General features: G+C 44.6%; 1 protein-coding gene across 1 annotated transcript; it reads right to left on the bottom strand.

Annotated features, from left to right (window-relative positions):
• Positions 1 to 18,299: 18,299 nt before the first annotated feature.
• On the bottom strand, positions 18,300 to 19,348 carry LOC118925358 (olfactory receptor 1L4-like). Its single transcript, XM_036911142.2, is given in 2 exon segments — positions 18,300 to 19,067; positions 19,069 to 19,348. Coding segments are annotated over 2 exon segments (948 nt in total). The 5' UTR covers positions 19,249 to 19,348.
• Between the last annotated feature and the right edge of the window lie 7,421 nt (positions 19,349 to 26,769).

Genomic DNA, 26,769 nt, shown 5'->3' with positions numbered 1-26,769 from the left:
CACCTTGTAGCTGTCCCTTCTGGGCCCTGGTTTTTGAGTCCCAGCACAGTCAGGAACACCTTTTTTAGGAGTGACTGGATCTGTGGCCCCGGAGAGCCCTGCTCCTCGTCCCCCTCCCTGGGCACATCTGGGGGGTTCCCCTTTCCTCCTGCCCTACCCTGCCATGGAGTCGCCGCACACAGATGCCAGTCCTTGTAAAGAAAAACTATCATTTCTCAGAATATAAATAATAAATACATCAAATAGATCTGGGGTAGGGTGGGCCACACAGGTGTTGTCTTCACATTCCTATAGTTCTGCACACAGACTTCTTCCCTGGCTTTTCATCAGAACAACTCTGACACAGCACTGGTCGTGTATGTGACACCCATGAGCCAGAGACTGCAAAGGAGAAAGAAGGAAACAGTGTAAATACAGTAAACTATCAGTATCTATGTCTCATTTATTACCAAAATGTTCAATTACCTCTACTGCACTTGTCTCACCCCCACACACTGCACTGTAATTAATTTTGAATACAGGAGCTGTGACTGATATATCTTTGCAATATTTTGATTGCGTTGCATATTTCATTTCAATCCTGGTGCGTAGCAGAAACTGGGTCCTTGTTGAGTGAACGAATGCTGAGAAGTATGCTATTCTGCCTTCCTAATCAGCTTTTTCAAGGCCCGATTCATGTCCTTGTTCCTAAGGCTCCAGATAAAAGGCTTCAGCATGGGGGTAGCTGTCTGCGTGAGGCACTGGGCAAAGGGGACCTTCTTGCTCTTGCTCAGCATGTTTGCCAGCATCCTTGGCATGATGCCGTGCATAAAGCAGATGTCCACAAAAGACAGGTCAGAGAGGAAGAAGCACATGGGGGTGTGGAGGCGGGCATCCCCCCTGGATGGCTGCGATGATCACCGAGTTTGCAGCCACATTGACCAGATACGTGGCCAGGAAGCTGGCAGAGCTGCACCTGCTATTTGGGGTCACTGCTCAGTCCCGGAAGGAGGAAGTCATTGATGTGACTCTGGTTTCCCCTTGACATTGCTGTCCGGCAAGTAGAACATCGGAAGGGATGTTGGGTGTGTGTCCTGGCTGGGGTCTCCAGTTGTTGTAACTTCCTGTAAGTGGATGGCATAGTTGACAGGAGTAAGGAGTTTACTGTCACGCAGACCTGGCTTTGTCACTGATTTACACTGAGCATGAAGTAATTTCCTTCCTGAACTTTCACTTCCTTCATCTGTAGAGACAGAAGTTATGAAATTTACCTCCTCAGACCATTTTGTTTGGCTGGGATTTCTTTCTCACTGGCTTCCCCAAAGTAGTTATCAGAAAATCTTAACTTTTCCCTGAAGAAAACACATATACTGTAGAGATGGTATTCCTAGGTCCAACCGCTTTGAGAAGAGCTTGTGGAATGGGTTTGGGAGTTTGAATAACAATCTGATCAGGAGCACCATGAAACTAGAGTCTATGATCCTTCAGGAGGTGAAACTATCATAGGGGGGCAGCACCATTTTCTGGAACTCTGTGGCAAAGAAGTCAGACCACTTCCTGGCAGCAGAAGGGCATCCGTCTGGTTTGGCTAAACTTTTTATTTCATGCAGGTGGGTGGCATTAAGGAAGCCATAACAAAAGTAATAGTTGCACGTCTTCACAGTAGATTAGAGTTTAATTGAGTCATGGGTGGTCGTCTGGGCATGAGAACCTCATACAAGGTGCAGATGTGCTGGCCAGTAACACCGAGGGGATTATATAGCCAAGTTCTGGGCTTCAGGAGCTGGATTCCTATCCTTGAGATGGGCAGAGAGGAGCAAGATCCAGACAACAAAGCAAGATTCCAGTTTGGGAGGAGTTGTGGCTCTGCCCAGCAATTGAAAAAGGCAGAGAGTCAGCTGCCATGCAGCATGATCAGAAGTCAATTACCTGACCTCATGCTTAAGATCAGACCCTGGCTGTCAGGCCGAGTGACATGATGCTGCGTCACTCAATGTGTTCCTTGACTTGAGCTCCTAATGTCACCTTGCTTAGGTCAGGGTTAGTTCTAGAGGAGAACACAGGGAACAATCTGCAGATGTCTGCCAGTGACCCTGTCAGATAAAGGGAGAAAGGGGATATAAGGTGAATGAGAAGAAGTCAACCCAAGGACACTGAGTACCAGTGATTTTTTTTTTTGATGTTAAAAATTCTCAAGTGAAATCCTTTGCATTGCTGGAAAGATTCCATACTGCTTTGATCTTTCAGTCACTTTCCTAAGATGCAGCAGCACATGTTCATGAAGCTTATTTCTTCTCCCCAAAGTGCTTGGAACTTTGGACTGAAGTGGTTTCTCCTAGGAGGAGAGGCACAATGAGACATGATTGACACAGAGAGGCCCAGGACATCACATCTGCCAGGGCAGGAACCAGTCTGGCTGTTCAACACTGCTTCCCCAGTTCATCATTGTGTGCTTGTAGCAGGTGACCAATAAAAATGCTGAACACCTTGAGAGTATATAGCATGTGCTAGGCAGTGTATGAATCCACATAAGAACTCTGGCAGCATAGAGATGAGGAAATTGAATTGCAAACTTTTTATAGGGTGTTCACTAACTTGCTCCAGATTATATTACTAGGAAGTGGATGTAATTCCAACCCAAGTAGTTTGGCTTCAAAGCCCACTTCTTAGCCATATACCACATAACTCTCTTCCTTTAAAATATTTGCTGGTAGGAGAAACTCAGATTGGACAAGTTTGAAGCACCTTGAATAACTGGGGTGTGTTACATGAGAGCAGAGTCAGATTCTTTGGATCAGGAGAATTAGTGGAAATACTCCAGGATTTGGATTTTAGTCCTAGTTTAGCTACTTATCAATTATTCCACTTGGAAAACCTTTGTGTCTCATTTACTTTTCTCAAAGAAAAATGAGAGGCGTATAATACCATTTCCATCAATACCATTCCATTGTGGGCATTAAATGAATGAAACTGTCTGAAAAGTGCTTTGCAAATGAGTAGGTGCTGGATAAGTACTAGATATATATGTCATATATAACATGAGTGGTATACAATAAAATAATAATCCTCATTAAATATATTGTTCCTGGCTTAGCTAGTTAGGAGAAGAAAGAGAGGAAGAGAGAGAGAAAGTGTGTGTGTGTGTGTGTGTGTGTGAGAGAGAGAGAGAGAGAGAGAGAGAGAGAAGTAGTTGAATGGTCACTGAAAGGAGAGCAAGGTCAAAGCTGGAGAGGTGCAGAACCAGAGGTAGTAGAATTTCCTGTCAGAGAAGGGGAGGGAACAGAGATTCCAGTGAGCTTCCTGCAGGAGTGATGGGTAAATTAAGGGGCCCCATATGCTGACAGCCTGCCCCCAACCGGGTCCCCAAGAATGGTATCAGATAGGCCAGCGAAGCCAGATGACCTTCCTTCACCCAGTGTTTTTCACTTTCTCTAAAGTCTGTTCATGTGGGACAAGAGCTCCCCAGTTCCTATCATTACTTCTGTGCATCCTCTTTGGTTGTGAGGCAGGCTGTTCCTGAGCTGAAACAGTGGGAGAAATGGAGAAGAGCACAGGCGAGGCAAGAGGGCAGGCGGAGTGTGTGTGTGTGTCAGTGTGGGGCTGTTCAGGTAGTCCGGAGGGCTTTGCCCAAGAAGTTTTAAGCTAAGAAGCAAATGATGGAATTTCTACTCAATAGTACAAAAGTAAAAAGCCCAATTAGAAAATGGGGTAAGGTGTTGGGTAGATATTTCTCCAAGAAAGGTATACAAATGGCCAACAGGTATATGAAAAGATCCTCCACATCACTAATCATCAAGGAAATGCAAAGCCACAATGAGACGTCCCCTCACACCTGTTGGGATGGCTGCTATCAAAGAACCAAAGGACAAGAGTTGCACACTGCTGGTGGGAATGTAAATTGGCACAGCCATTATGGAAAACAGAATGGAGGTTCATCCAGAAGTCAAAAACAGAATTACCATATGATCCAGCAATTCCATTTCTGGGTATATAGCTGAAGGAGAGGTATTCGCACCTTTCTGTTCAGTGCAGCTTTATTCATAACAGCTAAAATGTGGAAACACTTAATGTCCACTGACAGATGAGTGGTTAAAGAAAATGTGGCATATACCTGCAGTGGAATATGATTCAGCATTAGAATAGAAGAAAATACTGCTGTGGACCATGTGGATGTACCTTAATGACATTATACTAAGTGAAATAAGCCAGCCACAATAAGACAAATACTTGATGATTCCACTTATAAGAGATAACTAAGACAGTCAGATTCATAGGACCAAAGAGTGGAGTGGTGGTTGCCAGAGGCTGAGGGGAGGGGCAATGAGGGGTTACTAACCAGCAGGTATAAAGTTTCGGTTAAGCAGGACGAGTAAACTCTATAGAGTCTGTTGTTCAACCTGTGCCTAGAATCAACAGAGAAAGGCTGTGTGCTGAAAGATGCAAAATGGTGACAGCACAGAGGAGGCTGAGGACAGTATTAAAGGACTTCAGGCTTGGATGGGGCGTGACTGGGTGGAGCTCGGTTTCCTACTCCTTGGAGTGTACCTCATCGCTAGGACTGAGGGCCCTGAGTCCCTAGTCCTGGGTTCAAGTCACAGCCTCACCAAGTTTGGGCACACTAGCTTGAGCAAGCTGCTTAACCTTTAAACCTTAGTTTTTTCTTATTTACAAATAAATTATAATAGGATCTGCCTCCAGGAACTTACAGGCATTCTCACAATATGCATAAATCAGTAATCTAGCTAGACAGACTCCTGATAAGCATCAGCTGTAATTATTTCTGCTCTTTAACATCATTTTAAGGATTTGTGTATATAGGACTTAGGAAACTGGCACATCATAGGTGTTCAAGAAGTGCATGAAGAAATACATACAGACCTAAATAATCTCAGAGCCAGAAAAAACTCAGAGACCATCCCTTTCACCCCACCACCCAGAGCAGGAAACCTCTAGTAGCCCTGACAGTGTTCATCCAGCTTGAATACATCTAGTGACAGGGAACTCACTGCCTTTTAATTTTTACCCTTGGAATCATGATAAGCCACATCTACATTTTTGCATTAAAGTCAAGAGCCAAGAATTTGAAACCCCACAGTAGTGATAGCTGAAGTCGGTTAGGACAGTATCCTAACTTCTAATACCCTGTCTTAAGTGACTTCAGTAATCACCAGTGGCCACATGGCTCTTCTCTCACTTGTGAAATTGTTGATTTGTTAGGTTTCCACAAGCACTTCCTGGGTGCCAGCAGTCATGCCAGTTCCGGGGACACAGAGGTGAGGATATACCAAGTTACCCTACAGATATTTGCAGGCAGTGACCGTGTCTCCCTGAGTGTGTGCATTTCCAGCCACCTCCTGCCTCCTGAGGCCCTCCCCCAGGACGCAGCTGCAAACCCTCTCACATCTTTCAGATTTCCAGCCACCCTCTTCTTCTGTCCCACGACTGACACTCCTGCAGGACAGACATGTCGCCAGTGAGGTGGAGTGCGACTAGGGAGACTCGGGAGCACCAGGACTTTTCCTCTTCACCCAGAAAAATCTGCTTTCATGTGTTCTAAGGATTGAAGAAAAGGGTAGTTTTGAAGATAAGCTTCGAGTGTGAAGAAAAGTCTCGAAACCTCAATTGTAATCTATGCCATCAGGTTGCGGAGAGGCGTAAGTGGGCAGTTGGTCACGGAATATCACACCCTGAGTTAACAGCAGAACTGCTCTGGCAGACGGGGCCTGAGGGCCTTTCTCCTCCCTCACCTTTCTCATGTTTCTGCCTTCCCCACCCAAGCGGCTCTGAAGCTGGGCAAGGCTGTGGACGTAGATTCTTTTCAGTGCGAGAGGTTCTTCTAGAGCCTCAGACAATTAGTCACTTGTTATTCTAGTCATTTCTGAAGAAAGCCTAGGACTTTGTTCTCCCAAGACGTGGGGGAGAATGTGTGGGTCAAGGGAAGGGTCCAGGTCTTCTTTGTTGATTAGTCAGTGCTGATACACCAGTCAAGTTGCCACATCATTTTGAGTCCCGTTGTTCAGAGTTTAAAGAAAAAGAAGTAAATATTTCAAATATGGATATAAGTCAATATTTGTGTTATATATATTTCACTATAATAAGAAAGCCAAAAATAGTTTTTACCAGTCCTTCAGACTGGAAATGAGAGAAGAAAGCCATTAAGGCATCTTCCAGGCTTATCATACTGCAGTATATATATATTGTAAAACAAGATAACAGAGAATTCTTATTTCATACTAAATTTCCATGCAAGTATAAGAAAAATACCATATTTCAACATAACAATTTATTAGATGATGATGAGGTTACTGAGATTACAGTGGGTATAAACAAAGTTAATAAAATCACAGTAGAAGTACAGAAAACAAACTGAGTTAATCTGTGTAAATGTACATATTTATGTCTTACGACGACCACTTTGACATCTCCGTATTACTGTTTTGAAGTCATGAATTCCCTGCTCTGGTCTTCTGGGGTGCTCAGGGGTCTGTAGGCCACAGGCGGAGAACCTCTGGCATAGAGAAAGGCTCTCCTCTTCCACTGATGCATTACTGATGTGCTCAGCCTGAAATGACTTCCTACCTGAATTCTTGTGAGTTTGAATTGTCCATATTCACATGGTACCTCTCCGTATGCACTGGGAGGCAAGGTAGGTAAAGATGTGACAGGTCACTTTTCAGAGAGATACTGGGGCTTAGGGAAGCAGTTATAATAAGATTCCTTTCTGAATTATTTGTAAAAGTCCCTGGATTATTTGCAAAATCAATTGTATGAGTAGTGTTTCAAACATGCTGTTTTACTGTATATTGATGCATAGTACTGTGAGGGACAGTATATCCTGTCACTCCTATGAAGGTGTAACTTTCAGAAAGCTGAGCCTGTCTCCCTTCTGTCTCCTTATCCTCTATCATTTCTATAAGAGTATCTCTGCGGATATTGACTAATCTGTTTTCAGCTCCTTCCTAGTCTCAGTGGAAAAGAAAATAAAATGAGAAATGTGCTGCCTAAGTTTCTAGTAGGTGTACAGTGTTCAGACAGGTTTAGTACCATAATATTGCAGGGTTCTTCCTATGTTATCTGTGCCTATATAATATAAAACAATATTGCATGGTGGTCACAAATCAAACACCTCTGGGTCTGCATGTGAGATATTCCACTTGGTGTTTTGGAAGAGATTCTCTCTGAGACTCGGTCTCATCTGAGGAGCAATGTGCTTGTGTGTCAGTGGGTTTAAAGTATCCTGAAATGGTAGAATCACATGGGTAGGATTCTACCAAAACTATTCTTGTATGGTGAAGTGAATTAGAACCCACCCAAAGGGACCAGGGGGGAAATCTATATCCATAGTCCTTGGAAGAGACCTTGACAGTCTCTCTCCTGCCATATAGATAGCTGGGACACTGGTTGAATATAATACTCCTGAGTTCTTAGTTAACTGAAAGGTAGTCAGCAAGCTTATTCTATTTCTCATTATCTTCTCCCTGTTATTCCCACAGCTTATTGTTGTGGTGTCTACATTATCAGAACAGTTACCAATGCATAGCACACTCTTTCCCTTATAATCATGGGTTAGGGTGAGTTCATTTTTCCTCAGCTTTTTTGAGGTACAATAGACATGTAACATTGTAAGTTTAAGGTGAATGATATAATGATTTGATACACCACTGAGTATCTGAAAGGAAAGGAGTGACACACAGCAGCAATTCACCAGAGAATTCCGCTTTATTAGGGAAAGGTGCTGGGTTATATAGGAAGGGGCATGGGGTGATTGTGGTGTTACTTCTACGGGGCTGGTGGCTATTGGCTAGGTGCTGGGATTAGGGGGGCGAGGGGTAATTGGGCTTCAGGTGGCGCCAGCGGGAACCGAGGACTCGGAAGAGAAGCAGGAGGTTCACCATCTTATGGGTGGGGGTCCTTCATTCCCCCCTTTCTCCTCTGTGGGGTTGTGGACGTTGCTTTCTCTCTGACTGCTTCCTGCTGAACGGGGGCGGAGAAGGGAGTGAGGCCTTGAGGACTGGGAGGAAAGGGTTGATAGGACTCCCCACAGTAAGGACGAGTAGATGTGGACTTCTTCAGGTTGGAAATCAATGAAGGTTCCCTGTAACCATAGGTCGAGGACTTGTTGATTCCAATGGTGCCAGGAGGATACGGGTGCCAGAAGCCAGGCGTCTGCGGCCATTGTTTCCAGGAACAGTTTCCAGCGGAGAGAGGCGTCCATCTCAGCGTGTGGTGAGGAGGTTACGTGAGAGTGAGGGATCTTCTGTGGCTAAAAGCTGGTAGTTCCTGAGTAAAAGATGGTTGAATGTTTGATTAGAGATTTTACCGACTTGGGATTCGATAAACTTTACTATACAAGGTAAGAAGAGACAGGGGAGAAGAATGATTATTATAGGGCCTGCAATGGGCCACAGCCAGGTGAGGAAGGGGTTTGTTAGTATTGAAGAGAATGGGTTGGAATTGGAAGCAGAGTGGAGACTGGAGGCAAGGTCGGTGAGTTTGGTAATGTCAGTTTCTACAATGCCAGATTCGTTGATGTAATAGCAGCACTCTTCCCAAAGGAAGACGCAGGTGCCGCCCTTCTCGGCTGTAAGCAGATCTAAGGCCCGCCGGTTTTAAAGGGTGACCTTAGCTAGCGAAGTGACCAGTCTTTGGAGAGAGGCCAGGGAATCGGCAGTGGATGTCAGGGCTCCCTCAAGTTTAGCGTTGAGATCTTTAATTGCCCATAGAGAGTGACCCAAGGCTCCTCCCGAAAACCCTGCCCCAATGGCTGAGGTGGTCAAAGAGATACCGACCATGATGGGAAGGAAAGCAGCCCTTTTTGTGCGTGAGGGCAAGAGAGGTTGGAGCTCAAGAAATTCTGCCATGCTATAAAGTGTAAGCTGTGGGATTAGAGTGACGAGAATGCAGGGTATATTGGAGTTGGGAGGCAGTGAGTTGAAAAGACTGCCATTACACCAAAAGAAGTGACCTGGTTGCGTAAAAGTCTTAGAGCCGGAGGTAGGGGTGTAGATAGAGAGACAGTGAAGTGCACTGGAGTGGGGGGCGGTTGGGCCTACACAGTGGTGGATGGTGAGATTATCTGCGTATTCTGGTTCCCATAAGGGTATGTCTGCCAGGGGACAGAAGGGTTGTCCTTCTGCATGGAAGGAGTAGTTGGAAATATTAAGGGGCACGGCGGCCAGCAGTGGGCGCTGTAGTGATGCGCACAAGAAACAATTGGTGTTGTTGAGGGTGTGGTTGAGAAAGATGGTGGTGTCTTGAATGAGCTGTAACCAAGAGTAGGAGCCGGGGTAAGAAGATGAAGAGGCGCCACCAAGAGTTTGGACAGTAACTTTTTCGGAATGTCCGATGTCTGATGCAACTTGAGAGATCTGCGAATGAGAGGGAACATACTCTCGAGAGATATGAAGGGTACCGTGGGGGGTCAAGGACCCCCCATAGTAAACTGAGGCTGTGACTCCGGTGGCCCATTGAGAGTTCCAGGGATCTGGGATTGATAAGGAGAGTGAGCTGTTGGGATATTTTATGAAATGGTTGGAGGAGTAATACTGTGGGTACCAGGAGTTACCCATGTAGTGAATGGCGCAAGACCAGTAGGGACATCCCCCGTAGGTGTCTGGCCATCGCCTGCAACAGGCTTGTTTTTGGTCATAGAGGAAGCAGAGGTAGGGAGAATAAAGGTAGCTGCTAGTGAACACTTCTGTGGAGGGAGGAAAGTGGGGGTATAAAGGCTCGGAGCAGCCTTTCAGAGGGCAGTCTGATGTGGCAATGAGGGTAGTAACTTTTGTTTGATGCTGTGTGTAAGTCTGTCTGACTTTGAATCGCCAGACAAAGGAGGCGGGGGTGGCGGGGAAGACAATAGGAATGGGGAAAAAGTCATGATTCGGGTATGGATGGCAAAGGGGGTGAACGGGAGATGCGGAGTTTCAAGGGATCAGAGGGATGAGGCGTGGTAGAGTAGACAGCGTCTTGGGCTGTATCCGAAGGACTCTGGATTGTGACTGATGGGTCTTGGGTGTCCAGAGAAGGTGGGTCCTGGGTGTTTGGTTTCAACCTGGAGATATGAATCCAAGGGGTGACAGAGTTATCAGGCAGTAAGAGCTTGGCGGCTGAGGGGATGCAGAGAATAACTGGGTGTGGACCTTCCCATTTTGGGGTGAGAGAGGGCTGATCCTCTGGCGGCTTATAAAACACTAGTTGGCCGGGCTGTAAGACGGGAGGGTTTTGGGAGGCGGATGGATCAGGAAGGAGCCAATCCTGATATTTCCACGATTCGGTGCGGAGGAGAGAGAGTAGCGGAAAGGCCATATTGGGAGGAATCGGTCCTTTGTGGGAAGGGAGCCCTGGGGGTAGAATTGGGCAGCCGTACATGATCTCAAAGGGTGACAAGAAGGAAGGTTTCTTTGGGAGGGCCCGAATGCGGAGTAGAGCTAAGGGAAGTAAGCGAACCCAGTCAAGGTGTAGTTGTAGAGATAGTTTGGTCAGAATGTCTTTTAGAGTCCTATTGGCTCTTTCTACTTTTCCCGAAGCCTGTGGTTGATAAGGACAGTGTAGATGCCAGGGGAGTGAGAGCAACTTGGAGAGGTTCTGAATGATTTGGGCAGTGAACTCAGGGCCGTTATCTGATTGGAGGGAAGTGGGCATCCCGAACCTAGGAAAGATCTGGGTGAGGAGGATAGAGGCAACTGCAAATGCTCATTTGTTAGTGGTGGGGAAAGCCTTGACCCATCCTGAAAATGTATCTACTAACACGAGTAGGTATCTGGTATGCCGTACGGGGGGCATGTTAGTGAAGTCTATTTGCTAATCTGTGGCGGGGACATTACCCCATGCTTGATGAGCCGGGAAGGGTCGGGCCTTGAGGGGGGTATTAGGGCTAGTGCATTGGCAAATGGTGCACCTGTGGGTGATTTGGTCAAGTAGGGTTTTGTCTTCAGGAGAGAGAGAAAAAAAGGATTGTAAATAATGGATTAAGGATTGGGGGCTAGGATGGAACAGATCGTGTAAGAGGCGGAAGAGAGACTCCCTATCCTGGGAACAGAGGGTGTCTTGTGATAAGGCTAAAACCGCAGGGGCAGACGGATCGCTGTCTGGTGCTTCTTCTGATAGGGCAATCAACCGGGCTACTCTGTCAGCTTTATTGTTACCTCTTGTAATGGGGGAGTCGTCCTTTTGATGTGATTTGCAGTGGACTATGCCCATTCGGTGTGGGAGTTGTGAAGCCTCTAGAAGTTTAGTAATTAAGGCTGAATTAGTGATGGAATTTCCTTTTGTGGTGAGGAGGCCTCGTTCTTTCCATACTGCTGCGTGAGACAAGAGAATGTGGAATACATATTTGGAGTCAGTGTACAGTGTGAGAGACGTGTCCTGGGCCAGAGTGCAAGCTCTGGTGGCTGCAATGAGTTCGGCCTGTTGATTGGTTGTACCGGGGGTAGGGCTCGTGCCTCGATGACGTCTTCGAGGGAGACTACTGTGTATCCTGCATAATGGATGCCCTCATGTTTAAAGGAGGACGCATCAGTAAACCAGATGAGGTTGCAGTGTGAGAGGGCTCCTTCGGAGATCGTGGAGTGGCACGGAAGGAAGTTGTGAAGGGCCTCCAGGCAATCATGCGAGGGAGTATGAGGAGAGTAGGGTAGAGGAAGAAGAGTGGCCGGATTCAGGGGCGGGCAGGGGAGGAAAGAAATGTCTGGATTTTGGAGGAAAGAGGACAGTAAGGTCAGGAGTCTGGAGGGAGGGAGAGTCTGTAAACTTTTTTAGGTTAAGAGGTCTTTTAGGTGATGTGGGGACAGAATGGTAAGGGGCGCCCCGAATGTCAGTTTATGAGCTTCCTTCTGCAAGAGCTGTCCAGCGGCTAATGCCCGTAGGCAGGGGGCCCATCCCCGAACTGTGGGGTCTAATTGCTTGGAAAGATAAGCTGCTGGGGCAAAGGATGGGCCATAATATTGGCCTAGGACTCCTAGAGCTTGACTGGACCTCTCATGAATGCATAATGAGAAGGGCTTCAACAAATCAGGAAGATGGAGAGCTGGGGCTTCCACAAGGTCTCGACGGAGCTTAATGAAGGAGTGTTGGGGTGAGGAGGATAATGGTTCTTCAGGGGGACCCTTGCTGAGGTCGTATAGGGGTCTTGCCAACAGAGAGAAGTTAGAGATCCACACTCTAAAATACCCAGCCAGGCCTAGAAAGGAAAGGATTTCTGTCTTGGTTTTGGGAACGGGCAGGTCAGAGAGGAGCCGTTTTCTGTCTAAGGTAATGGACTTTCTTTGTTGAGATAGAAGGAATCCAAGGTAAGTGACAGAAGGGGAAGAGCTTTGAGCTTTGACGGGGGATACCCGGTAACCTCTGGAAGCTAGAAGGTTAAGTAGGGAGGCAGTGTCAAGTTGAGACTGTTCCCATGAGAGACTGCAGAGTAGAAGATCGTCCACGTATTGTAATAAGGTGGACTCGGAGTGATCATGATGAAACTGTTTGAGGTCCTGAGCTAGGACCTGTCCAAAAATATGGGGACTATCTCGGAAGCCTTGTGGCAAAACTGTCCAAGTGAGTTGTTCAGAATGTCTTGTGTATGGGTCCGTCCAGGTGAAGATGAAAAAATCTTGGGAGGAGGGGTCCAGAGGGATAGAAAAAAATGCATCCTTGAGATCGAGGACTGAGAAGTGGGAGGCCGAGGCAGGGATCTGCAATAAAAGGGTGTATGGATTTGGGACTAAGGGATGGATAGGGACGATGGCCATATTGATGAGGCGAAGGTCTTGGATGAGGCAGAAAGATCCATTGGTTTTTTTAACAGCTAATATGGGGGTATTAAATGGGGAGTGAGTGGGTCTGAGGTAATTTTTGTTTAAAAGATCTTGAATGATGGGTTGGAGGCCTATGAGGGCTGAAGTGGTTAGGGGGTATTGAGCCTGACAGATATACTGAGAGGGGTCACGTAATTTGATAGAGGCAGGAGGACATAGAGCCACGGAGGGGCTTGTAATGTCCCAAACTTTGGGATTTACAGGGTGTATGAGGGTGGAACTGGAGCTTTCATTGGGTAGAGGGGGGTCGTCGGCTATGAGGGCCATCAGAAAGGGAGTACTGGGGGCTGTGGGAGTGGATATAGTTATGGAAACATGGAGGAGAGAAAGGATGTCCCGTCCTAGTAAGGGGATGGGACACTGGGGCATAACCAGGAAGGAGTGGGAGAAAGGTATGGGATTGTCCTGGATTGTGCATAAAAGGGGGGGGGTTTAATGGGAAAATCTGTTTACCTCCTACCCCAACTATAGGAGTACTGGCAGGCGTGGTAGGGCCCCGGTATTCTTGCAAGACTGAGAAGGTGGCTCCTGTGTCTAGGAGGAAGGAGATGGGGCGACCGTCTACTATTAAGGTAACCCTGGGCTCCTGTTTGGTGATGGAAATGGTCGGGCGAGAAGCCCCTGGGCCCCGTCAATCTTCTTCTGCCAGCCCCACTACGGCGGGCTTAGGATGGGGGTTGTTCGTCCAGCCTCCCCTTCAGGTGGTTGGGCAATCAGACCCCCAGTGGCCCTTTTTGTGGCATCTGGGGCATGGGGTGGTAGGAGATCTGGGGGAGGGGCACGCCCTTGACCAATGTCCCTCTTGTCCACACTTGAAACAAGCTCCTGCGGGGGGGGGCTTGTTTGTAGAAGGGCGCCCAGGTTGTGGTTTTATCAGCTGGGCCAACATTTGGAAATTGGCCTGATCAGCCTTTTGTTTACGGCGTTCGTTCTTTCTCCTCCTCCTGGTTATGGAAGACTTTAAAGGCCACTGTTAGGATCTCAGTCTGTGGGGTAGCGGGGCCTTGTTCTAACTTTTTGAGTTTAGCTTTAATGTTGGGGTAGCTTTGAGCTAGGAAGTATGTCATAAGGACATGTCTTCTGTCAGGCATTTCTGGGTCCAGGCTGGTAACTGTAATAGGGCTTGAGGGAGTCTGTCTAAGAACTCGGAGGGAGTCTCCTCCCTCCTTTGAATTATGTCTTGGAGCTTTTGAAAATTGACTACTTTACGAGCTGCCTTTTTCAGACCTGCTATTAAGCAGGAGGTGAAAATATCTTGAGAGCGGAGACCCACGGCGGTGTTATAATCCCAGTGTGGGTCTTGTTCGGGGACAGCAGTGGGGCCAGGGGATAGGTGAGGTCAGTCCTGTGGGTTTCGGTAGCGTGCGTTTGGGCGAAGTTCCAAACTCATCTATGCTCTTCAGGAAGGAGGGTATTGGCCAGGAGCATGAAAATGTCATGATGTGTGAGGCTGTATGACTGGAGGGTCCATTGAAACTTCCTGACATATGTCGTGGGATCAGTGGAAAAGGAACCTAGGCTTTTCTCAAGTTGGGCTAAATCTCCTAAGGAGAAAGGGACATGAATGCGCACGATGCCTTTGGATCCTGCTAACTCCCGGAGGGGGGGCGATAATTTTGGGAGGCCCTTGGGACTGAGTCTGAGGGGGACTGAAGGGTTCAGGCTCAGTCTGTGGGGGAGAAACAGGTGATGGGGGCAAAGACATGATAATTTTGGGAGGCTTTCAGGACCGAGTCTGAGGGGGACTGAAGGGTTCAGGCTCAGTCTGTGGGAGAGAAACAGGTGATGGGGGCAAAGACGGAGGACGCTCCTGGGACTTAGTTAGATGGGGGCTGAAAGGCTCAGGCTTGAACTGCAGGGGGGGTGAGGTGGGGGAGGAGATGGTGGTGGAGGAAGAGGGAGGGGTTGTTGTAGGAGAGGAGGGGGAGGCGGCAGGACGGCGGAAGAGGGTGGAGGGGTTGTAGGAGGGGGGGAGCTGAAGGGGGAAGCCTGTATGGCGGAGGTTCGTTGGCTGGGTCAAAGGTAATTGAAGAGGGACTGGGAGTGTGTGGAGGGGAGGGAGACGGCTTGCAGGCTAGGAGAACTTGGGGCGGGGAACAGGTGGTGCAGAGGCTGGCATTTTCAGCTAGGAGGCGATAAGCTTCGATATAGGGAATCTCCTTCCATTTTTTCAGGCACTGGCAGAAGTTAAAGAGATCGCGAGTGATGTTAGGATCAAGAGCTCCCCCTACGGGCCATTGGTTGTTATTGTCTAGGGGGTATGTTGGCCAATCTTGGGAGCAGTATTTACGGAGAAGTTTTGGTTTTATATCGGGCGTCAGGGAGAGGGTGGCTAGATACTTGAGCAGGCATTCAAGAGGTGAACTTTCAGGGAGGGATGAGGAGGCTCCCATGGCTAAAGGACAGAGAAGGGGACAAACAGGGGAAGACGAACGGAGACCCTCGGACTGGGAGCAGACGGCAAGGAGACAAAGGGCGTCCCCGGTGATCCCTGGGGGTCTGCGGAAACTCGTATACGAGTCGGAATTTCTTAGGAAGTGTGGGTCGTCACCCAGACTTCTCTAAGAAGGTAGAGTGCCGGAGTCACGAGGAACCTAGTACTAGGAATTTTCGGCGGAAGGAATTTTCAGTGGAAGGAATGGAAGGAGAGGGGGGGAAGGGAACGTTCTCATTGGCAAAGGAGTCACCTCGTTTATGGCTGTTGGAGGAGGGGCCTGAGGGTCCGCTGCAGCCGTGAAGGCCTAAGGCAGGGAGAGTACTCGTCCCCGAGCATCAGGGCCTTGCCGGGTGATCACGGTCAATGGCGCTGCGATAGCTTGGGGAAGAGTGGCCCGCTCCAGTGGAAAACTTACCCAAAGGCCAAAGAGGAGTGGTGAGTGTGAGGAGCCAGCGCCAGAAAAAGAGGACAAGGGCAAGCCGCCGCTGGTGTTGGGGGAAGACGGGGCCCAGTTGGGGTGTCCCGTCTCCCGGGTTTCGGCACCAATGAAAGGAAGGGAGCGACACACAGCAGCAATTCACCAGAGAATTCCGCTTTATTAGGGAAAGGTGCTGGGTTATATAGGAAGGGGCATGAGCTGATTGAGGTGTTACTTCTACAGGGCTGGTGGCTATTAGCTAGGTGCTGGGACTGGGAGGGGGGGAGAGAGATGATTGGGCTTCAGGTGGCGCCAGCGGGAAACGAGGACTCAGAAGAGAAGCAGGAGGTTCGCCATCTTATGGGTGGGGGCCCTTCAGTATCTAATTTCTGAAAGGCCTTATTTTATTGTTACTGATGCTTTCCAGCAATTTCCAAGTTAGCTTCTGGGCTGCCTTGTTTGGATAGCAGAAATTTTGTTGAAGTCTCCAGATCCTGCTTGCCTACATCAACTCACTCCTTCTGGAAGGTGAGAATTGCCTCGTATTGGGGCAGAGGCAACAGTCAAGACTGAGAAGTCTAGAGTTGCCTGAGGGCCTGATGAGTAACTCTTTCAGGGCAACATGTGACCTCGTGGTCCTTTGTTATCTAGAATTCCCTTTGGTGTGAATTTGTTGGCATATCTGTGGGGTTATAGATAAAAGATCTTGATTTCTAAGTGACTAATGTTGAGAAAAAAGTTTGAGAGTGATGGAAGAGTGAGATCAGAACTAAGAACATGTATTAGATTTCCTGGGACCAAAGGACTTAATTAGCTTTATAAGTTACTGGAGGGCATAATAAATGACCTCATTTATTTATATATGCCAGGCATTCATCGCAGTCTAGAGTGGTTTATTGTACTTGGTTGAACATGAGAAAACTATGGCATGCAAGCAGGGGAAGTGCAAAGTGCACAGACATTCTAGGCCACTGTCCCCAAAGCTGAGTGATTGGTGGGGGACAATGCCCAAAGTCAGGTGTGCCTATACAAATAAGGAAGGCTACTGGAAATTGAGTTCGTTTCCTGGATTGCTGGTTGTTTCCTGATAACTGGAAAAGAACATGGTGACGGCAGTGGCAGGCACTTGATGTTGGGCCCTAGGTTTCCCTGTGTCCCATTAAGCCTCTGTGTACCTCTTGTTAGGTTGTTAATTCTGAAAGATTTGTATTCATCTTAAGCTCCTGCCATCAACAAGCTTATGATGCAAAAAAGTTGATGGTTGATAAAACCTGATGAAATAACAAAAGGAGAGAAAAGCATTCAAAAGGGAGTATATTTCTTACATAGTATTGTTATTGACAACATCATAATCTGGGAAGGATTGACTAGCAGTACATTCACACTTCCGTATTTGTGTGCCATTGGAGCTGTGTAGTTGTCATTAGATCTGTTCATCGTGTAATGCTGGCTCCCCTGTCACAGTGACCCTGCTAGATTGTATCTCCTGGGCCCCTTGTTTTCAGTGCAGTCATGCAATGAGTTGTGGACAATGAGCTGTGGCCAGAATGGTGTGAGTCACTTCTGGACGGAGCATTTAATTGCCAGCGCAAAATAGTCCTGAGTTCTTCTCTGCTTCTGACAGAGTGATGATTAATGATTAAAGCAGCGACTGTTCCATCACTTTGCTTCCTGAGTGTTTAAAGTGAGTAGCACCTTTAGACTTTTCAATGGTGGACATGCAGTGGGAATAAGGAAAACTTTTGGGTTCAAGATCCAAAGATTTTGAGATTGTTTGTTACCTAGCACAACACATAGCCAACTTATCCTGACTAACACTCATCGCACTTTTTGTAATATAAAAGGCATTCCAGTGAGAATTATGTCCACGTGCAGAAAGGAAGAATTAAGAGGGAAGGGAAAAGGGGTCCAGTATACTGACAGTTCACACTGTGTTGACACTGCTGTTGGTGTGGAAGTAAATCTGTTTTGTAGATTCTTTTATCTTTCCAGGTTTGTTCTCCCTGCTCTCAAGTTGAACAAGTCACACAGGGTTTTTCAGTGTCCCTCAAACAAATTCCAGTGTTCATTGCCTGGACACTTTCTGCTATTTGAAATGCTGTGCCATTTCTTTATCCTTTGAATTTTTGTCTTTCCACATTCAACCTAGCCCTTCTGTAACATCTTTATGTTGACAGGTAGTAACTGCACTCATTGTGGTGAGGGCTTAGTAATGTGTGTAACTGTTGAACCACTGTGTTGTATACTTGAAACGAATATAATATTGTATATGAACTATATTTCAATTTAAAAAATTCAACCCATCCTTAAGGACATCTTAGGTCATTCATTAAAGTGTCTTCCCAATTCCCTACCAAATCTCTATGAGTTCTTATTCTAAAAACTATAGGTCTTTATAATTCTTTGAGTACTAACTAATGTCAAGCTTACAAAAGAGTTTGAAGACAAACATTTTTCCTAAAATCTGGATTCCCAGTAGTACCAGACCTGGTATTAAACATTACTTGGTCAGGTTATTGATAGAAACCAACTGTTGTAGCTTCCAGGCAATGCTCTTACTGCTGTTCACACTACCTCTCGTGACTTCTTTGGGTGCCATCTGAAAAATGGGTAGGCAGGAAAAATAACCAGATCATCTCTTAGGTCATCTCCCAATTATGACATTCTATCGTGTTCTTTCTAAGTGTATTCTGTCCCTTAATTTCCTCAAAGTCCTCTTCATACCTTTGTTCCTCAGGCTGTAAATGAAAGGGTTCAACATGGGTGTCACTAATGTGTACATGAGTGCGGCTACCCGGGCCTTCACCCCTGAGTACATGGACAGGGGCCTAAAATAGACATAGATGACACTCCCGTAGAACAAGGCCACTATGGTGAGGTGAGAGCCACAGGTAGAGAAGGCCTCCCACTTCCCAGCTATAGAGGGAATTCTGAGCACAGTGACGATAATTCACAGGTAGTAGAAGACGATGCATAAGAAGGGGGTCACGATGACAGCCAGCATCTTGGTCATGACCACAGTCTGGCTGGAGGATGTGTCAGAGCAGGAGAGCTTTAGCACAGGCTGGGTATCACAAAAAAAGTGCTTAATAACATGGGAGGCACAGAAAGAGAGGTGGGACATGAGTATCACACAGAGCAGGGAGTGCAAGTGGGAGATGGAACATGAACCCAGAAGCATGAGGAGGCAACGCTTTGGGCTCATCACCACGTCATACCGGAAAGGGTTGCAGATGGCTACCAGCTGGTCTGTGGCCATCGAGGCTAGTCGGTAACTGTCAGTGTTCCCGAAGGCCATGAAGAAGTACATCTGGGCCAGGCAGCCCACATAGGAGATAGATTTTGTCTCTGAGAGTAAATTGACCAGCATCTTTGGCACAATGACTATTGTGAAGCAGGTATCCATGAAGGATAGGTGGCTGAGAACAAAACTACATGGGTGTGTGGAGTCTGGAGTCAGAGTGCGTGGCCAGGATGATGAGCACATTCCCCACTATGGTGACCAGGTACATGGCGAGGAAGGTGGCAAAGAGGGGTTTCTGCAGCTGAGGGTCGGGAGAGATGCCCAGGAGGATAAAGCCCGAGGTTCTGCTGCTGTGGTTCTTTGTCTCCATGCGTGTGACTTTCTGGACAGGGTTTGGAGAAGCAGTGGGAGAGATGTGAGGGGTAATTCATCAAGATAACTTCTTCCCTAACCTCCAGCCTATAAAAAAATCCCACTGGCATTTGTTAGCATCTTAAAGAATATTTAGTTTAAGAGACTACAGAGAACAGGGAGGATAATCCAACACGAGGAGAAACTGAACGTTCCAAGCTGCTTCCTAAATGAGAAGTTTATGGTCTCGTACATATTTAGGAACTTCCTTGAAGCCTAATATGTCTGTTTTTGTCAGTTCTCTCTCTAAAGACTTGACCAATCCTTAATCTCTTTTTTCCCCCCGTCTGAGGCGATGTAGCATATGGCTCCCAATTTGAGTTAGGGTGCTGTCATACAGGGGTGCCCATGAATGAGGTCCTGTTATCACGATTCTCTCCTACATTAGATCTAGAGGTTGTGATAGTGGGAGAGGTGATTAGACAAAAGTGGGCCATTAATGCAGAATTCAAATGAAATTTCCTTAAGCCTCTGGATAAGACCTACTTAATGTTTATTTAGGCATCTCTCCTTGGCTAATATGATCTGGATACTTAAATTATAAGTTTCTAGGGATGCCCCTAAAATAGGAATTCTACTAGGAGTAGCCTGTGACATTGAGATTAATTCCTTAAATATATTAATTTTTCGCTTTTAAAAACTATTAAGTGTTCATTGTAAAATTCATGTATTACTGGACTATAATACTTTGATTTAAAGAGTCCCATTTCCACCAACACCATAGAAAAGGCAAGGCAAGGATGTCCTCTGTACCACTGTTAAGCTACATTGCCTGCCTTGAAGTTAGCCTAAGTCAGTGACACAGCAAAATGAAAGAAATCGGAGACAAAAACATTAGAAAACTTGAAATTGTGACTTTTTTAAGTGGCTTGTCTATGTAGAAGAATCGAAGATAATCATTTGAAAACTTTAATCCTATGAAGATTTCACCAAAGTGGCCAGATACAAGATAAACATACAAATATTAATACTTTCCCTGTTTTAGAAAAATATAATGGAGAAAAATATTTTCAATTGACAATGGCAAAGACAGTCTAAAAGTACTTAGGAATAAAGCTTAGAGGGAAATCGAAGGAGAAAGACCTAAGAACCTATAACAAAGCACAAAGGACAAGCTGAATAAATGGAGATACTCTCCTCCTGAAAAAAGGAAGATTTTGTATTTAGAAGGGTCATTTATTAGGTGACACATATAAGTGATGTTATATAGCAGTTGTCTTTGTCTGCCTCTTTCACATAGCACAATGACTTCAAGATCCATCCACGTTATTGCAAATGGCAGGATTTCCTTCTTTTTCATTGCTGAACCTAAAAAAAACCCATAGAAAGGAAACAGAGTAGATTGATAGTTGCTAGGGGCTAGAACGTGGGAGAAATGGGAGATGTCGGTCAAGAGGTACACACTTCCAGTTTTAAGATCAGTAAGTTCTAGGGATCTAATGTACACCATGGTAACTAAAGTTAACAGTACTGCAGTATATACTTGACATTTGCCTATTTTATATATGTGTTATTGAGGTATAATTGATATATCATTGTGTAATTTTAAGGTGTTGATTTGATACATTTATATATTGCATATGAATATGGGCATAGCATTAACTAACATCTTTTTTGTGGTGGTGGGAACTATTAAAATTTGATCTCTTAGCAACTTTGAATTTTTATATAATTCTGTAGTGTTTTCTATAATCACTAACTAGGTTGTCCATTAAATCTGCAGGATTTATTTATGTACTAGTTGTGAGTTTGTACCCTTCAACAACATCTCCTCAATTCCCCCATCCTCCAGCCCCTTGTAACACCATTCTACTTAAGAAAGTAGTTCTTAAATGTTCTCATCACAAGGAAGAAATGGTAATCATGGGAGGTGATGGAGGTGATAACTGACCTATTGTGGTAATCATTTAATAGTGTATGTCTGTCACATTATCATGCTGTGCACCTTAAACTTATACAATGTTGTATGTCAATTATATCTCGAGGTTGAATAAAAACATCAGTTCTTCTCAAGTTAATAAAATTCAATACACTGTAATAACACCCCAGGGGAATTTTTAGTGAACGTGGTCAGGTCATTCTAAAATTTGTCTAGTTCTTCTTCTCATTCCATAAAGCCAATGGCTAAGGAAAGGTAAGATCATTTTGAAAATATTAGAATGACAGATAACTTTTCTAACTAAGAACCAAGGCACACTGTAACATTAAAATAGTGTTACACACAGGATGACAGATGAGTGGACTAATGTAAAGAAGCTTGTATACCTGTAGTTGTATATGTGTGTGATCTTAATTTGTATGGAATTTAATATATACTAAAGATCAATTTCATAGGAATGGAGAAAGGAGGGACTATTAAATAAGTGGATATTTGATGTTTATGACATTGGCTGAACTTAGGAAAAAATACTAGATTTCTATCTAATCCAAACATAGTAACAAAATCCATTAGAATGAACAATCTAAGCGGAAGACATCCAAACCCTAAAGTAAGTTTTAGCTAAAAATAAAGGGGCCTATTTTTAAGGTCTCAGGATGGTGATACCATTCCAACCTAGAAAAAGTAGAGGCAAGAATGACAAAATACTGTACTCAAAAATGTGAAAATTGCACCAAAGGAGACCATAAATAAAGCTAAAGTGGAAACTATTGCCTCAAAAGAAATATCTGCAACACATTTACCAACTAAAACTATGAGAAGATGTTTAACCTCCTTGGTAATCATAAAATATAAATTAGACTAAAATACTACATTTTCATTTATCAGATTGTCACTACATTTTTGGGGGCACTATCCAAAGGGTAAAAGACCCTCACATACATAGTAATGAGAGGGTAATCAGTATAGGCTTTTGGGTCACCTCTATCGGAATCAAAAATGTCTCTCTCTTTGTACAATGACTCCACTTATCGAGATCTATCTTTTGAAAATAGTCATATATGTGTAACAAAGATACACAGATTTTTTTTGTAGCCTTGCTTATAATACCCAATAAACCATGTAAAGAAACAGCCTCATATCCACATATAAACATTCTAAATATCCACAAATAGATGAATTATTAAGCAATTTTAGTGCATTCACATTACTCAGTATCACACAGTCTGTACAGAAATAAGATGGCTAATGTTAGCCAACATTTATTAGCACTAAGTAGGTGCCACACACTGAGCTAAGTGCGTTGCATATCTTTTATTGTTTTATTTTCTCCAAATCCAAAGAGATAGGCACTATTACTATTCTTACTTAAGAGGTAAGAAAATAGAATTCATCAAAGTTAAATAACTTACCAAATCCCACAATTGGTAAGTAGTAGAACTGGGAGTGTAACCCACACAGTCTGGTAGCAGACTGGAAGCTGTCCGTTGCTGAGCTATGCCGTCACTGCTGCACCGGTGTCTTTGCTATTTCGTTAAGTGGCCAAAGCAAGCTGCAGAACAATGCATAGAGCATGATCTCATTTTCATAAAGAAAAATCTTTACATGGTTGTGTTTGTTGTGGTGTGTGTTTTTATGTGTGTGGGGCTTCCTTCTGGATTTAAGAGATTTAAGAGATGGAGTGAGTGAGGCATTCCCTCCTTACTTAATGTTTTCCATTATTTTGTGTTAATAATGGACACCTGTCTTTATATTAATTTTCTAATTAAAAAGATTAAAGTTCCCTCTACATAATTACCCTTCCCAGAGAACTACAGTTGTGAGCATATTTTAAAGTTATTTTTTTCTCTGCATAGATCTAGCTATACTCATATACAATGGGGTCGTAGCATCCATAATGCCTTTTCCCCAAAGACAGTGTTAGAATGTGTGTGTGTATAAATAAAACATATAATTTTTTTTTGCCCTCATGAGAGAGTTGCTCTGGTATAGAATACGTTCTGAGATATGGAATGCAGACGTGGAGTTTATGAACACTGACTATTTTAACAGATACTCCCAATCCGAGGTAACTATCCTTCATCCCACTCCTGGGCAATGTGTTCACTTGCCTCTGTGGGCACGTTCCCCATTTCCTTCACTGTGTCTTTCAGCCTCACTCCTGGGACATTGTTTTCCCTGGTAGGAAGGTCCCGATCCTCTTTGGACTTGAGCCTGAAAGTCCCCCAAATTGAGCTGATATTGCTCGGGGCTGCACAGTCGTTCTCCCCCTTCCCATTTAGCTGACTCAGATGAGACTGTGTACTTCCTCCTGTCCTTGGCCAGTTCTCCCATCTTGGGATACCCGTCAATAAGATGGGGGTGGTCCTTTCTGCCCTGCCTCCTCCTGTCATTTGGAGACTCAAATGGTGGCTGACCTATACATAACACTCCGAAAGCATCACCACTTCAGATGGTATGCAATAACTATGTGCAGTTTTTTTAAGTATCAATTATACCTCAATCAAGGTGCTTTTTTTTTTTTAAAGAAGCATTGCAGAGCCTGGCACATCTGCAGACTTAACCTACGTAGATCATGGTGAGCAGAGCTCGCCCCTTTGGCTGGCCCTGAATATTTCACAAAAGTAGACCTGAAAGGAATTCAATGACTTTGCCTGTAGTTGGTCAACAAGTCTCATAGGCAAAAGTCAATTCCACTTATTCACAATACTTGTCTGTTCCCCCCAGAGCACAGTTAGAGGAGGTACACACATGTTATCTGGTGCCGGATGATTACTTATCTTGCTTATCCAGAGATTTTGATGTGAAATGCAATGTTAATGGACAAGAGTGCTAGAATTCAGAAGTACCTATCCTCCTCCCCAAATGTTTAGCCTCTCTTTCTACATTTACAGAACAATTGTTAGAGCACAGAATGTCCTTCCTCAACAGGATACCAAAGTGCTTGCCAGGTAATACACTGGTGGAAAGCTATCCATCATCCATGCACCTGCTCCTTTGAATGAGCAAGGACAATTGGAAGGGACTGAACTGGGAAAAACTTGAGCTAACATTTATTGGGTGGGTTCTGTGTTTGGCACTTGTCTCATTTAATCCCACAATAGCAGTAGAATGTTAGTAACATTATATTCCCCCTTTCATAGATAAAGGGACTGATGTTCAGAGAGTTACACAGCGGTAAGTGGTATGTCTGAGACTGAAACCCAGTCATGTATGATTTCAGAGTGTGTGTGTTCAGGTACCGAATCAACCTTTTTCCCAAACCACACACGTGGTAGAGAACTAAGCTGGCATGTCCTCTGCAAGCACAAGTCCTCTTACTGCCTCCTTGCTGACCCACTCCTGCTTCATACTTTGCTCCCACTCAGTGGGATCTTTTTCATTTCCTTCCTTCCTACTCCTGTTTCGTCCTCTCATTCCATAAAGCCAAGGTTCTCTGCCTTTCACTGACTTCAGAGAGGAACGGTTGGAGGGGACTTTGGACCTCAGCTGTCAGCTTCTGAGAATCATCAGTGGCTCTCTGCTTTTGCAGCATCAGAACCTGGCCTTAGACTCTCCTGGGCCTGGATTTTTGGAAACCCACCCTCTTCCCACTGTCAGCATTAAGACAAATAGGTAGATGGCCCCACCTTATTGTTCTTTGAGTGGTTACAGTAATATATGTAAATGGGATCTTCTCTATCCAGAACCTGGTGGTAAACTTTCTCCTGCAGGCAGGCCCAATCAGTACCATTACACATAGGGAACCCCCACAGATGCTACCTCATTGGTTTTAGGGGACCATGCTTTGTAATTGTCTGTGGACCAGGACACCTGAGGACCAGGGTCTTTGTTGCAAAAGAGGCTCAGAGCATCAGGAGCTGTGGCTTTTCAGGACCTGGTGAGCCTCCCTCACGGCTCTTGGGAGTGTGGACCTCAGAGGCCATGGAGTGCCTGCTGTTTCTCTCTGTCTCTCTCTTTCCTCTCTGTCTTAATTAAATGACAGCTCATTTATGAGTGTCCATGTGATGGGCTTGTGTCTAGATAACTTGTGATCCTTCCCCTTTCAGTCTAATCATGTCATTTGAAATTTTTAAAATTTATTTTGTTTTCATGTACTTTTTTGGTTCATTCCCTTTTTATTTGAAAAGTTGAAGAACAACATGATCAAACTATACAAACAGGTGTGCTTATTGCCTCAAACTTTCCGCCCCATTCCCACTCACCCTCATAGTGACCAAACTTAGCATCTCATTCTTAAATAAATTTTTAATTATGGTTACTGTAACATTCATAGGAAACTTACAAAAATAGTTCAGAGACTTGTTATACCTTCACCATGTTTCCCGTGTTGTTAACATCTTACCTAATAAGGTACTTTCAGCACCAATGAGACATACATATTTTCAGGTTCATTCATGTTATAGCACCTGTCAATATTCATTCCTTTACATGGCTGAATACTATTCCACTGTACATATATTCCACCTTTTGTTTGCATTTCTGTGTTCATGGACATTGGGGTTGTATCTACCTAGGACCACCGTGAAGAGAGCTGCTACAGTCTTGTTTAAGGGTTTGCTCTATTGACTGTTTTCACTTCTCTTGGTATCTAGCCAGGAGCATAGTTGCTGATCACATATTAATCTATGTTTAACTATTGGAGGCAGAGAAAAATGGCTTTCAAAGTGCCTGCATCAGTTGCATTCACACCATCAATGTATGGGGGCTCTAAATTCTACACATCCCTGCAAACTATGATTTCCCCTTAAAAAAGAAGTGTGGCCATCCTTGTGGATGTGGAATGGCAGTTCTGATTTACATTTTCCTAATGACTAATTATATAGAGCATCTTTTCATGTGTTAGCTGGCCATTTGAATGTCTGTTTTGGAAAATATTCAACTCTTTTGCCTATTTTTTACTGGGGACTTAGTGTTGTCATTCCATCAGGTTTTACTTTGTATGTTTGGCGGTTGTCTTATTAGATGTATCTGCTGATAATTGTCACCTCTTCTTCAGGAATTGAAGCTTTAATCAATATAAAATATTCTTCTTGGACTCTAGCTAATAGTTTTTTGAGTAAAGGCTATTTTGCCCAGTAGTAGTGTAGCTCTACTAGTTCTTTTTTGGTTACTATTTATGTGGAGTATATCTTTGCATCCTTTCATTTTCAACTCCTTTGTGACACTGCATTTAAAATGTGTCTCTTATAAACAGTATATACATGCATCAAGTTTTAAAAAAATCCATTCAGCCAATAGCTCTCTTAAAACTCATTATAATCTAGTTACACTTAAGGTAGTCATTGATAAGGAAGTTCTCACCTCTTCCATTGGTGGTGGTGTTCCCACATGCTTTATAAATCCTTTATGCCTAAATTTTTTCCAAGACTGCCTTTTTTATATTTACTTTTTAGTATATCCTTTTGATTGTCATTTAATTTCCTTTCAGCATGTATTTTAATTTTTGTGTGTTTGTGTTTACCTTAGAGATTATGATTATCATTTTATACTTACAGCAACCCATTTTGAATTAGTTATCACATAAGCTTCAATAGCATACAAAAACTGTGATGCTACATATCTCCATGTCCTCATCCCCATATTGTTGCCATATGAGAC

This window comes from Manis pentadactyla, chromosome 3, assembly GCF_030020395.1.
Source record: "Manis pentadactyla isolate mManPen7 chromosome 3, mManPen7.hap1, whole genome shotgun sequence".
Classification (NCBI taxonomy): domain Eukaryota; kingdom Metazoa; phylum Chordata; class Mammalia; order Pholidota; family Manidae; genus Manis; species Manis pentadactyla.
This window is presented reverse-complemented; position numbering and strand designations above follow the sequence as displayed.